Source organism: Somniosus microcephalus, chromosome 5 (genome assembly GCF_052327205.1).
Source record: "Somniosus microcephalus isolate GS21.2 chromosome 5, FLI_Smic_1.0, whole genome shotgun sequence".
In the NCBI taxonomy this organism is placed as follows: Eukaryota; Metazoa; Chordata; class Chondrichthyes; order Squaliformes; family Somniosidae; genus Somniosus; species Somniosus microcephalus.
Window position 1 is genome coordinate 206106885 of NC_140991.1, and position 14345 is coordinate 206121229.

General features: G+C 42.2%; 1 protein-coding gene across 2 annotated transcripts in view; it reads right to left on the reverse strand.

Annotated features, from left to right (window-relative positions):
* chn2 (chimerin 2) overlaps window positions 1–14345 on the reverse strand; it is a 449790-nt gene that overhangs the window by 27979 nt on the left and 407466 nt on the right. For both annotated transcript variants that reach the window (XM_085988610.1, XM_085988611.1), the window contains exon 10: window positions 7770–7943. In XM_085988610.1, coding sequence (XP_085844736.1) covers window positions 7770–7943 — 174 coding nt within the window. The remainder of the gene's footprint in view (window positions 1–7769; window positions 7944–14345) is intronic.

Consider the following 14345-nt stretch of genomic DNA (forward strand, 5'->3'; position numbering starts at 1 on the left):
ATGAGAACACCAACAGCTTTTTGGCTTTGAAGAGATAACATTTTGAAATAACCATGTGCCACACAAGCTTGATCTGCTGCATGTTTGTTTCACTTTTATTCCAATCTTTTGCTCTACTGATAAAATACCCATGGCATAAACAGGAAACATAAGAGGAATCTGCTGGAAATTATATGCATCTTAGGGACAGACCATAACGCATAATGGTTTTTAATTGTTCCTGTGTTATTTAGTCAGATTCACCTGTTGGCTTTTGTAACATATCCAATGTAATGTAGCATATTTCCTCTATTAAAGATATAATGCTGGAGATTTTGAACATATTACAGATGCTCTCTGCATTAGGGTTCTAAAATGTGTACAATGTAATCAGTCTCAATTATTGCCATCTATAGAGCCCTCCTTAGTTAGCTTTTACCTTATTTTCTCAAGAACAGCAACTTGCATTTATATAGTGCCTTTAGTGTTGTAAAATGATAGAAGAATAGTGATCCCTTTTGATAAATGTTTGAGATGGTGCCTTTTTCAGGTTTGAGATGAACTCCAAACTAAGAGCAATATAGTATATATAACATCCACAGAAAGATACTGAAACTATTTGTGACATCATTTCTGCATGTTTACAGTGAAATAGGCTGCAGATTACAGGCAAACTGTAAGCCCTTTATGTATTATGGACTGTTACTTTTTTTTCCAAACAAGCTGAAGAAAAATAGGAAATAATAGATTTTTTTAAAACAGTGGTCAGCAGAGTAACCCGAAACACTAAACTCAAAATTGTGATCATCGTTTTCATGCCACAAACACTGTTCCCTAGCCACTGACTCCATCCCTCTCCCTGGCAACTGTCTCAGGCTGAACCAGACTGTTCGCAACCTTTGTGTCATATTTGACCCCAAGATGAGCTTCCGAACACATATCCACGCCATCACCAAGATCACCTATTTCCACCTCCTTAACATCACCCAACTCCGCCCCTGCCTCAGCTCATTTTCTGCTGAAACCCTCATTGATCAGTTTGTTGCCTCTAGACTAGACTATTCCGACACACTCCTGGCCGGCCTCCCACATTCTACCCTCCGTAAACTTGAAGTTATCCAGAACTCCTGCTGCCCCTTTCCTAACTCGCACCAAGTCCCGTTCACCCATTACCCCTGTGCTTGCTGACCTACATTGGCTCCTGGTTTAGCAATGCCTCGATTTTAAAATTCTCATCCTTGTTTCAAATCCCTCCATGGCGTCGTCGGGAGCGGTGAGAGCAGTTTCGGTGAGTATTTAAACTCACTTTTGCGAGCTTTTTTACAGAGGCTTACCAATCTCACAGACCGGCGATGGCGATCCAGAGCCATGTCACGATTCAAAACGTGACGCGGGCAGGAGGAAGCAGCTGATTGGGTGAGTACGGCCAGGTGAGTATTTATACTACTCTATAGTTTGACAGTTAAGGTTCATAGTTTATAAAGTTTAGAAGGTCTTAATTTTGTGGTTATAGTTTTTAAGGTCTCTGTTGTGTAACGGGGAGTACTAGGAAACAAGGGCACTTGAATATATCATTGAATTGTAGTATAATTGGTGGTATTGATTTAATTTAAATTAATTAAAGGGTAAGTCATGGCAGCAAAGCTCGGCCCCGTGGCATGCTCCTCCTGCACTATGTGGGAAATCAGGGACACTTCCTGTGTCCCTGACGACCATGTGTGCGGGAAGTGTATCCAGCTGCAGCTACTGGCAGACCGCATTGCGGCGCTGGAGCTGCAAATGGATACATACTCGAGCATTCGCGATGCTGAGGACGTCATGGATATCACGTTTAATCAGTTGGTCACACCACAGGTAAAGGCTGCACAGGCAGGAAGGGAATGGGTGACCACCAGGCAGAGTAGTAGGCACAGGCAGGTAGTGCAGGGGTCCCCTGTGGCCATCCCCCTCTCAAACAGATATACCGCTTTGGATATTGTTGGGGAGGATGGCTTATCGGGGGAAGGCAGCAGCAACCAACTTCCGGGCACCATGGGCGGTTCTGCTGCACGGGACGGGAGGAAAAAGAGCGGGAGAGCTATAGTGATATGGGGATTCTATTGTAAGGGGAATAGATAGGCGTTTCTGCGGCCGCAAATGAGACACCATGATGGTATGTTGCCTCCCTGGTGCAAGGGTCAAGGATGTCTCGGAGCGGCTGCAGGGCATTCTGGAGGGGGAGGGTGAACAGCCAGTTGTCGTGGTGCATATAGGTACCAACGATATAGTAAAAAACGGGATGAAGTCCTAAAAGCTGAATATAGGGAGTTAGGAGGTAAATTTAAAAATAGGACCTCAAAGGTAGTAATCTCAGGATTGCTACAGTGCCACGTGCTAGTCAGAGTAGAAATAGAAGGATATTGCAGATGAATACGTGGCTAGAAGAATGGTGCATGGGGGAGGGATTCAAATTCCTGGGACATTGGAACCGGTTCTGGGGGAGGTGGGACCAGTACAAACTGGACGGTTTGCACCTGGGCAGGACCAGGACAGATGTCCTAGAGGGAGTGCTTGCTAGTGCTGTTGGGGAGGGTTTAAACTAAAATGGTAGGGGGTTGGGAACCTGTGCAGGGAGACAGAGGAAAGGGAAGCAAGGATAGAAGCAAAAGACAGGAAGGAGAAAAGCAAAAGTGGAAGTCAGAGAAATCAAGGGTGTATATCAAACATGGCCGCAGTAAACAATAATTCTAAAAGGTCTAAGAGTGTTAAAAAAAAAAGCCTGAAGGCTTTGTGTCTTAATGCGAGGAGCATTTGTAATAAGGTAGATGAATTAGCTGCGCAAATAGATGTAAACGGATATGATATAATTGGGATTACGGAGACATGGCTCCAGGGTGACCAAGGCTGGGAATTCAACATCCAGGGGTATTCAATATTCAGGAAGGACAGGCAAAACGGAAAAGGCGGTGGGGTAGTATTGCTGGTTAAAGAGGAGATTAACACAATAGTAAGGAAGGATATTAGCTCTGATGATGTGGAATTTGTATGGGTAGAGCTGAGAAATACCAAGGGGCAGAAAACGTTAGTGGGAGTTGTATACAGACCCCCCCCAAATAGTAATGCTGAGGTTGGGGATGGCATTAAACAGGAAATTAGAGATGCGTGTAATAAGGGCACAGCAGTTACCTGGGTGACTTTAATCTACATATAGATTGGTCTAACCAAATTAGTAACAATACTGTGGAAGAGGAATTCCTAGAGTGTATATGGGATGGTTTCCTGGACCAATATGTCGAGGAACCAACTAGAGATCAGGCCATCTTAGACTGGGTATTATGTAATGAGAAAGGATTAATTAGCAATCTTGTTGTGCGAGGCCCCTTGGGGAGGAGTGATCATAATATGATAGAATTCTTCATTAAGATGGAGAGTGAAGTAGTTGATTCAGAGACTTGGGTACTGAATTTAAATAAAGGAAACTACGATGGTATGAGGCGCGAGTTGGCTAGGATGGATTGGGGAATGTTACTTAAAGGGTTGACGGTGAATAGGCAATGGCAAACATTTAAAGATCGCATGGATGAACTACAGAATTTGTTCATCCCTGTTTGGCATAAAAATAAAACAAAAAAGGTGACTCAACATTGGCTAACAAGGGAAATTAGGGATAGCATAAGATCCAAGGAGAGCACATATAAATTGGGCAGAAAAAGCAGCAAACCTGATGATTGGGAGCAGTTTAGGATTCAGCAAAGGAGGACTAAGGGGTTAATTAAGAGGGGGAAAATAAGAGTATGAGAGTAAGCTTGCAGAGAATATAAAAACTGACTGTAAAAGCTTCTATAGATATGTGAAGAGACAAAGATTGGTAAAGTCAAGCATAGGTCCCTTGCAGTCAGAATCAGGGGAATTTATAATGGGGAACAAAAAAATGGCAGACCAATTAAATACATACTTTGGTTCTGTCTTCACAAAGGAGGACACAAATAAACTCCCAGAGATGTCGGGGAACATAAGGTGTAATGAGAGGGAGGAACTGAATGAAATCAGTATTTGTAGGGAAATGGTGTTAGGTAAATTGACGGGATTGAAGGCCGATAAATCCCCAGAGCCTGATAATCTACATACTAGGGTACTTAAGGAAATGGCCCTAGAAAAGTAGATGCATTGCTGGTCATCTTCCAAAATTCTACAGACTCTGGAACAGTTCCCATGGCTTGGAGGGTAGCTAATGTAACCCCACTATTTTAAAAAGGTAGAGAAAAATGGGGAATTATGAACTGGTAAGCCTGACATCGGTAGTGGGGAAAATGCTAGAGTACATTATAAAAGATGTTATAGCAGAGCACTTGGAAAACAGTGACAGGATCAAACAAAGTCAACATAGATTTACAAAAGGTAAATCATGCTTGACTAATCTACTGGAATTTTATTGAGGATGTAACTGGTAGAATAGATAAGGGAGAACCAGTGGATGTGGTGTATTTGGACTTTCAGAAGAGACTAGCATGCAAAGTTAAAGCACATGGGATTGGGGGCAAGGTATTGACTTGGATAGAAAACTGGTTGGCAGACAGGAAGCAAAGAGTTGGAATAAATGGGTCTTTTTCTGAGTGGAAGGCAGTGACTAGTGGGGTACCGCAGGGATCGGTGCTAGGACCCCAGTTATTCACAATATATATTAATGATCTAGACGAGGGAACTAGATGTAATATCTCCAGGTTTGCAGACGACACAAAGCTGGGTGGACGTGTGTGCTGTGAGGAGGATGCAGAGAAACTCCAGTACGATTTGGACAGGTTGGGTGATTGGGCAGATGCATGGCAGATGCAGTATAATGTGGATAAATGTGAGGTTATCCACTTTGGTGGCAAAAACAGGAAGGCTGATTATTATCTGAACGACAATAAATTGGGAAAAGGGGAAGTGCAACGAGACCTGGGTGTCCTTGTGCACCAGTCGCTGAAGGTAAGCATGCAGGTGCAGCAGGCGGTTAAGAAGGCAAATGGTATGCTGGCCTTCATAGCGAGAGGATTCGAGTACAGGAGCAAGGATGTCTTGCTGCAGTTGTACAGGGCCTTGCTGAGACTACACCTTGAGTATTGTGTGCACTTTTGGTCGCCTTATCTGAGGAAGGATGTTCTTGCCATGGAGGGAGTACAGCGAAGATTCACCAGGCTGATACCTGGGATGGCAGGAATAACGTATGAAGAGAGATTGGGTCGATTAGGCTTATATTCACTAGAGTTTAGAAGAATGAGAGGGGATCTCATTGAAACTTATAAAATTCTAACAGGACTAGACAGACTAGATGCAGGAAAGCTGTTCCCGATGGCGGGGGAGTCCAGAACCAGGGGTCACAGTCTAAGGATTAAGCCATTTAGGACTGAGATGAGGAGGAATTTCTTCACCCAGAGAGTGGTAAACGTGTGGAATTCTCTACCACAGAAGACAGTTGAGGCCAATTCATTAAATATATTCAAGAAGGAGTTAGTTATATTTCTTAAGGCTAAGGGGATCAAGGGATATGGGGAGAAAGCAGGGACAGGGTACTGAATTTGGATGATCAGCCATGATCGCATTGAATGGCGGAGCAGGCTCGAGGGGCCGAATGGCCTACTCCTGCTCCTATCTTCTATGTTTCTAGCCCCCACCCTCTCTTTAATCTCCTCCAGCCCTACAACCCTCAGATATCTGCGCTCCACCAATTCTGGCCAATTGAGCATTCCCGATTTTACTCGCTCCACCATTGGCGGCCGTGCCTTCAGCTGCCAAGGCCCTAAGCTCTGGAATTCCCTCCCTAAACCTCTCCGCCTCTCTACCTCTCTTTCCTCCTTTAAGATGATCCTTAAAACCTACCTCTTTGACTAAGCTTTTTGTTAGCTGCCCTAATATCTCATGTGGCTCAGTGTCAAATTTTATTTGATAACACTCCTGTGTCGTGGCTTGGGACATTTCACTACATTAAAGGTGCTATATCAATACAAGTAGTTGTTGTTATTATAGAGATAATATATGCCTGAGCTGTGAGTACAGAGCTTGGTGAAGACAGTGTTGGCTTAAGCTCCTAAATTGAATGGCGACGGAATTGGGTGAGAGTGGAAATTCGATGCAGAGAAGGAAGGAGGTGCTAAGTAATTTAAACCAAGGGGCAACAGTAAATATATAAATAATCAGAGTAATTATTTAGATCTAGGGGATCAAATTAAAATTAACTAAGTAGAGGATATCACCATTAAAGGGATCCGAATTGCATTAAATAAACATTTGGTATACTAAAATAATAATTAAATAATAAAGAGGAACCATGTGTTTTTTTTATTCATCCAGGGATGTGGGCATCACTGGAAAGGCCAGCATTTATTGCCCATCCCTAATTTCCCTTGAGAAGGTGGTGGTGAGCCGCCTTCTTGAACCGCCGCAGTCCGTGTGGTGAAGGTATTCCTACAGTGCTGTTAGGGAGGGAGTTCCAGGATTTTGACCCAGTGATGATGAAGGAACAGTGGGGGTGATTTTGCCAATGGGGGCACGTTGGAGGCAGGACTGCTGCTTATCGGGTTTCAGTCCCGCCTCCATCGACTTGTGGCCAACCCACACTATTTTCCTTTGATTGAGGAGTATAGTAACAGACTTCAGGAGGGCATAGACAGACTGGTAAAATGGGCAGACACATGGCAGATCAAATTTAACGTAGAGAAGTGTGAAGTGATTCATTTTGTTAGGAAGAATGAGGAGAGGCAAAATAAACTAAATGGTACAATTTTAAATGGGATGTAGGAACAGAGAGACCGGGGAGTGTACTTACACAAGTCTTTAAAGGTGGCAGGACAAGTTGAGAAGGCTGTTAAAAAGGCATATGGGATCCTTGGCTTTATAACTAGAGGCATTACAAAAGCAAGGACATTATGCTAAACCTTTATTTAAAAAATTGATTCGGCCCCAGTTGAAGTATTGTGGCCAATTCTGCACACCACGCTTTAGGAACAATGTCAAGTCCTTAGAGAGGGTGCAGAGGAAATTTACTAGAATGGTACCAGGGGTGAAAGACTTCAGTTACATGGAGAGATTAGAGAAACTGGAGTTGTTCTCCTTAGAGCAGAGAAGGGTAAGGGGAAATTTGATAGAGATTTTCAAAATCTTGGAAGGGTTTTGATAGAGTAAATAAGGAGAAACTGTTTCCAGTGGCAGAAGGATCGGTAACCAGAAGACCATTAAGGTATTTGGTAAAAGAACCAGAGGCGACATGAGGAAAAAAATATACACGGTGAGTTGTTATGATCTGGAATGCACTGCCTGAAAGGATGGTGGAATCAGATTCAATGATAACTTTCAAAAGGGAATTGGATAAATACTTGAAAAGGAAAAAATTGCTGGACTATGGGGATTGAGCAGGGGAGTGGGACTAATTGGACAGCTCTTTCAAAGAGCCGGCACAGACACGATGGGCTGAATGGCCCCCTTCTGTGTTGTATCATTCTATGATTCTACAATGGTTGCAATAAATAATCCAACAAATTAAGGTGCATAATTTATGTGTATCACAAGGTCACTTTATTTACTTTTTTCTCATACCATCCCTTTATTCATTCCATTAATATGCAATGTGGTTATAATATGACACTATGAAATGTTAATATAAGATAAGAAAAAACATGCCTAGTTAGTACCTGTTGAAATACATCAGAGCCTCACTGCTCCACTGGTAATGCAAGGCAGCCATAACCAAAGTGCATCAACTGCCTTTGGGTGCAGTATAAACAAGCAAACAAGCAAAATGATATTTGATAACATTATGAAGAATGTGCCCAAACCTCGTGCTTCAATCTCTCGAATACACATATCCACCACCATGGGCCTCTGTGTGTTGTGCGCTTTTACCAGCGTTGTCAAGTCACAACTGTACACCTTCTTGATTCTTTTGAGGTCAGGCTGACAGTCATTGGGTACAAATTTTGAACACTGCTTATGTACATTCAGCCCACAGTCTGGAATAAAAATCAACAGAAGTATAATTACACAGCACTTTTGTCATGTGGCTTAGAAGCACAATTACTTTGCTAAGTTTTAAAACTCCTCAGAAGTTCTAGTATCACCACAACAGATCTCGCACTTTCTGTATTGGCCTGCCTATGTCAGACCAATTTTGTGCAAGTTGCTTCCAACTCTTAAATGAATGATGGGATCCTGGAAGGAGAAGGAAGTGGAAAGGCAAGGCTTTTTATTTATAAAAATCAGAACAGAAAGATCAGTTTAGGATAGAAGGCAATTACAGTTAAATTTATAAAAGAAATGGGAGAGGGAATAGGAAAGAGGGTAACAGGGGAGAAGGGAAGACAGGGCAAGAAGTATTTAAGTTCCTTTCACTTTCATTTAAAATTGTGTTTCAAGCAATTATTTTTGTAGTTTAGGATTAGTATTACTGTTAAAAAACTATTGGCAAATCTCTTTACTGTAATATTAGTGTTTGTTAGAGCATGGACCTGCCAGTAATACACATCGGTGAACTTTAAACACAACCGTAAAATAGGATAGTAACATACAGTTGAGTTGTGATTTATAGTTGAGTTGGAATTTATACATCAGATTTTATTGCATTGTTATTTCTATATTAGAAAAAAGTCTCACTGTTATTGTTAATGCCTTTTTCATGAGTCAGTGGCAAAGAATTATTCCAAAATTAACAAAGGAGAGTAGAACGAGAAAGAATTCTGCAATTCACATTGCGTTTTGTTTCTAACCAGTGATGTATGACATGTTACTGAGAAACTGTGCTACATTAACATTTTTTTTTGGCTCATATCAAGAACAACTGTGGACAATCCTCAAAATCAAGTTTCACTGGCTTATACAGTAAAAACTTTCATTTCAGGTGAGTTTCACTTGGCATGGAAAGCAGTTCTGTGGGCTGTTTGACAGAATACTCCTTATGAAAAACATAAACTGCATTAAATGAAAACAGGGACAAGTATAACACAAATGATTCATTATACAATCCTGATAAGTACATTCACTTCTTCTGACACTGGAATTTTCCAAAAATATTGATGCTTGGGTCAAAACTTCAATACATAGGGAGTGAATAGGAATGGAAATCCAAATCAATAATTATATAATGTATTTTTATGACTATGGGCTGCACAACTGTATAGACAACATATAATCACCTACAAAATTTGAGGAAGAAAGAAAACAGGTTAAAGCCAACAGCTGAATAGACTACAGCTTATGTACTGGCAGAGTACTGAAGGAGACAGGTGCTGTTCTTTCTTCTCCTTCAACAAAAACTGACAATTCTTAGTATGGTAGCATGGAGGAAAGGGTAGAGGGAACCTGGGAAGAGAACTACAGCCTGGCCCCAAGTACAACAGATGCATACAATGAGTGAATCCAGGGCTGCAGCCTGGATCACCCAATGACCCCCACCACGTCGTCATCACCCCGCCCCACAACCGCTTTGCAACTTTCTCCCTCAGCTGCTTTCTGGTAATGTGAACCAAGAGCTGAACAGCACAACATATCCCAGGGCTTTCATGGACTGGGGTTTGGCTGTGAGCATGCATTCAAGAAAATAATTAGTCACAAAAATACAGTACTTCGATGAATTATTGTTTATCTAGATCCCACGTGCCTTAACAACAACAACTTGCATTTATTTTGCGTCTTTAAAATAGTAAAACATCCCAAGGTGCTTCACAGGAACGTTATCAAACAAAATTTGACACCGAGCCGCATAAGGAGGTATTAGGGCATATAAGAAATGTCTTAAAGGAGGAGGTACAGAGAGGCAGAGAGGTTTAGGGAGGGAATTCTAAAGCTTAGGGACTCGGCAGCTGAAAGCATGGCTGCCAATGGTGGTGTGATTAAAAGTGGGGACCCCCAGGAGGCCAGAATTGGAGGGGCGCAGATATCTCAGAGGGTTGTGGGGCTGGAAGAAGTTACAGAGATAGGGAAGGGCGAGGCCATGGATGGATTTGAAAACAAGGATGAGAATTTTAAAATTGAGGCGTTGGTCAACTGGGAGCCAATGTAGGTCAGCAAGCATAGGGGTGATGGGTGAACAGGACTTGGTGTGAGTTAGGATAAGGGCAGCAGAGTTTTGGATGAGCTTAAGTTTGTGGAGGGTGGAAGATGGGCAGCCGGCCAGGAGAGCATTGGAATAGTCAAGTCTAGAGGTAACAAAGGCATGGATGAGGGTTTCAGCAATGGATGAGCTGAGGCAGGGGCGGACTCGGGCAATGTTAGAGGTGGAAATAGGTGATCTTAGTGATGGCGTGGATATGGCTTAAAGTCATCCAGCAACGTACACCTATTACAAATAATAGGAGCACAAGTAGACAAGAAAGCTGTATCCAGTCCAATCAAATTGAGTTTTTAACATGCACATCATCTATAATGTATTAAATATCTTATGTCTGAATGCGCTTAAAATCAACCATTTTATGTTAAAAGTTCCTATTTCCACATTTATAAAGAAAACTCCATAAGTAAATTTGTCACACTGTAATTTCATCCTCTGGAAGGTGCAGGGAGGACACTCGGGTTACAGTGAGGCTGGTGGCAGGTGGGCCATAGTTAGAGCCATAACCATAAGAAGATTGAGGCCAGAGGCAGAGAGCAGCAGGGTATGGGGAGCAGAAACAGACAGGGATATTTTAATAGAGAGCCTGTGATGCTGCTCTCAGGAAGTTGGACAATATGTTGTTTGATAAAGATAGTATAATAGAGAATGTGTCATTGTAGAGTTATACAGAAATTATAATAAATGTAAGTAATTGGAAAGTGATGAAACTGTATACAAGGCATTTATATAATGAGTTTTTAAAAAAAGGAAATAACAGTAAAAGAAATTAATGAAATATATAAACTGTACAGTAAAATGTATATATGTAATGTGTTCATATAGTGTGCATATATTAAAAATTGGATTTTTTTTTCTATATGTATAAATTATTGCCAATAATTTGCATGCAATATCTGGCATATAAATGATATAGAAGTATTAAGAAAATGTAATAATTCTGTATTGTAACATTTGATTTGATATTATTTACTACCTATATCTTTCTATATCCTATGAAAAATCATGTCTGCAACACTTGACTTCCTGCAGCCACACTCTTGTCACACTTTTGTATTAACTTCTTTGCATTATAAATTCCTATATCCATGTTTATTATGGGTCCTGCCTATGTAAGCATGTCACACTGTAGTTGTATAATCTGGCCACAGGGTGGTTTTGTGCCTAGTCTGCGAAAATGTTCATAGAGTCCGATGCTGAAAAAACTCAATTACCCATCTGCTATTTTGTGTTCTCTGCAGGTTATCAGTTTTATTATAAATTTTTGCATGGTCCTTATAACTTCTGTACAATTGTATTTCTTTTTTTGTATAATTGTGCAATATCCTATAACCTCGCTCCCTATAAAAATGAAAAATAACTTGGGGACTAAATTCGGTTGATTTGCGTCTCCCATTTAACGGGGCGCAAATCAACTAGCGCCTGGGCACGGCGCCGCTAACACCTCTCGCGAAATTCAGCGGGAGGTTAGCAGCGGCGCTAATCGTTCGCGCCATGCGGCGCTGTGCCGCCGGCGATGACATCATCGCCGTGCGCAACGCCCCGCTCGTGCCCCAGCTGTAATATTGGGTGGCGTACCCCCTGGCTTACCGCCGGACGCGATGTCCGCCGTGGTCAGGGGGGCCTACCTGCGGCCGGGTGGCGCTAGTTAAAGGGGAGGTGGCGGGCGGCCATTTCTGTTGCTGGCCGCCTGCCAGCACCTGTCCCCGTTGCTGTCCCGGCCCCCATGAAGCCCCCCCCCCCCCGCAGGGTGCCGGCTGTTCTCTGTGAGCCTGGCACTCCTCGAGTGCTGGGCTCGTTTTCCGGCACTCCCGATCCCTGGTGGCCCAGCTGGGCACCAGGGCGCGCTGCACCAGGTCCCTCCCCTTTAATGAGGGGAGGAAGGCCTGCAGTACCGCGGCACGTAATGCCACGATATTGGCTCACAACGCCCCAAGAGGGACGCGGGATGCTTCCAGTAGCGCCCCTCCTCCCTCTCGGGGCGCTACCTGGTAAAATCGGCCGCGGGGGCGCTAACTTTTTTGGGACGCTAAAATTAGACGCTACCCAAGTTTTACCCCTTGTCTTTCTGCAGGCTCCTGCTGACACTGGCTGTAATTTTGTGGAAATCCAGAAAGTGGATTATTTCTCATTCAACATAATCTTATGAAAAATCCATGTTCCCATCATAGCTCTGCCACATAATTGCGAATTATTTAGCGAGGCACAAGTAATTGCACATTACAATTCCAGTGCCCCCCCCCCACAAACCAATGAACTGAGCAAAGCTTTTGTGTTCCCCTCCCTCTCAGAAGCAAGATTTATCTGCTAATGTCCCAAACCCAGATGAGCAAGATATCTGTTCTGCGCCCCTGCCAATTGAGTAAGATTTCTACACTTGTACCCTTCTAGCAATATTTTTCTTTTTCACTATCTCAAACAGTAAGTTTTCTCAACACCCGCTCCTCCCCAACTAAGGAAGGCATTAATTCTCTAACCCTCCCACTCCTCTCCCCCCACCACCACCCATCCCTGAACATAAATAAATGACATTCTCCTGCTGCCCTCTGGAAGGGGTAATATAAAAATATTTTGTTATTTTTGTTATTGGCTCTTTATACATTTGTGCCAGTTCTTTATTTCAGAGGATACTGATGTAGTTTTTAGACTACTCCCTCTATTGTTTTTATTGTTCTAACATAATAAGATCCAAAAAAAAACTTGTTCGACTTGTTGCAATCAAATATTGAAGGTCTGAACCACACATGATGCACTTCTACTTCTCTTCATGTTTTGGTTAAAATCCTAAACAGGATTTTTATCAAAATTCACCTTACTCTTAAAGCAACAAATAGCCAATAGCTTTCTTCTATGACCATTAAAATATTTGTTTCAGACTGAAAGTGAAAAGTTGTCAGCGTCACAATTGTGCAGACTTTCTACATTCCATTTTAACTATAATTCAGATGATGGCTTTTGCTCTAGAGATTGAAGGAGTTAATTTCCTCAGTTTGAATGTACAAAGTGGTCTTTCAACCTATATCAGTTTATTTCACTGATTTAAATTGCTCGTGAGTGAATCAATGTAAATTGCAGGTGTTTCCTGTAACCTGAAGAAGTTAATTGTGTCTCCGTTGCCAATGTCTGGTTACACAGGAGCCAACAGATCCACATGTCTGGAAACTTGCTAATGGGGCTTGGAGTTTAGCAGACATGGATGTAGTTTCCTTTTGATTGGGTCCTGTGAACCGTGTTGAGCTCCACTTTTGCATGATATATTCAAAACAATATTTTAAATATGAAGTTTGCCTGAAATTTTTGTTTCAAAAGAAGCGGTAGGTTAAAGTGGAGCTTGCTTCAGTTCAATAAAAAGGAAAATTGTAAATGCCGGAAATCTGAAATAAAAATAGAAAATACTGGTAATACACAGCAGGACAGTCAGCATCTGTAAAGAGAAAAGACACAATGGCCCAGATTTTGCTCTCAGTGGAGAAGGAACGGCGCTCACTGTTCACCTTGCTGAAAGCTGCCCACAGACTTAATGGGCTTGTCAGCGGAGATTTACTCTAATACGCCATCTTTTCCAGTGCAGCGCCCTCTACAGGGGATCTGTGGCATCTGTGAGCAGATCAAACAACAGCGAGGCTCTTCAACCAATCAGATTGAAGAACTCTCACTGAGACACGCAGACTGCAAACCAGGAAGTAAAGAATAGGCAATATAAATTAGATTTAAATGATTAACAGAAAGCGAAATAAAGATTGGGAAGTACAGATGGGATTAAGGGAGAGAGATAAAAGAGACAGACAAAGTAAAAAAAAAAACTTTTTTTTTAAAACTCCAACACTAATTTCCTTCTGAGGGAATGAGACTTCACACTTATAAAAATAATTTTTCAGGGCCGGAAAGGTTTTTCAGTAGTAATTATCACTTATCATGCTGTTAAAAACTCACTTACTCCTAATTGCATTAGCCTTAACTTTTCCAGCCATTTTTAGTGCGGGACTAGTGGGCAAGTACGGCACGTTCATGCCGCTGCAGTCATTTCAATGCCGAGTCTATCGGTGAGTACTCCAACAGCACACCCTGTGGAGGAGTAGGGTATCTCAGAAAGCAACTTCTGGATCTCTGCGTTTAACTGCACATGTGCGTACTTCAGAAGATGCTGTCAGATTTCCTCCATTAAAACAGTGATAGCCTCACCATTATACTCATCGCAAAATCTGGGCCATTATGACGTTTTAAGGGTACATGCCTGAAACATCATAACCCAATAATCTGTTCACTGATGCCCAGTTTGGGGTCCGCCAGGACCACTTGGCTCCAGACC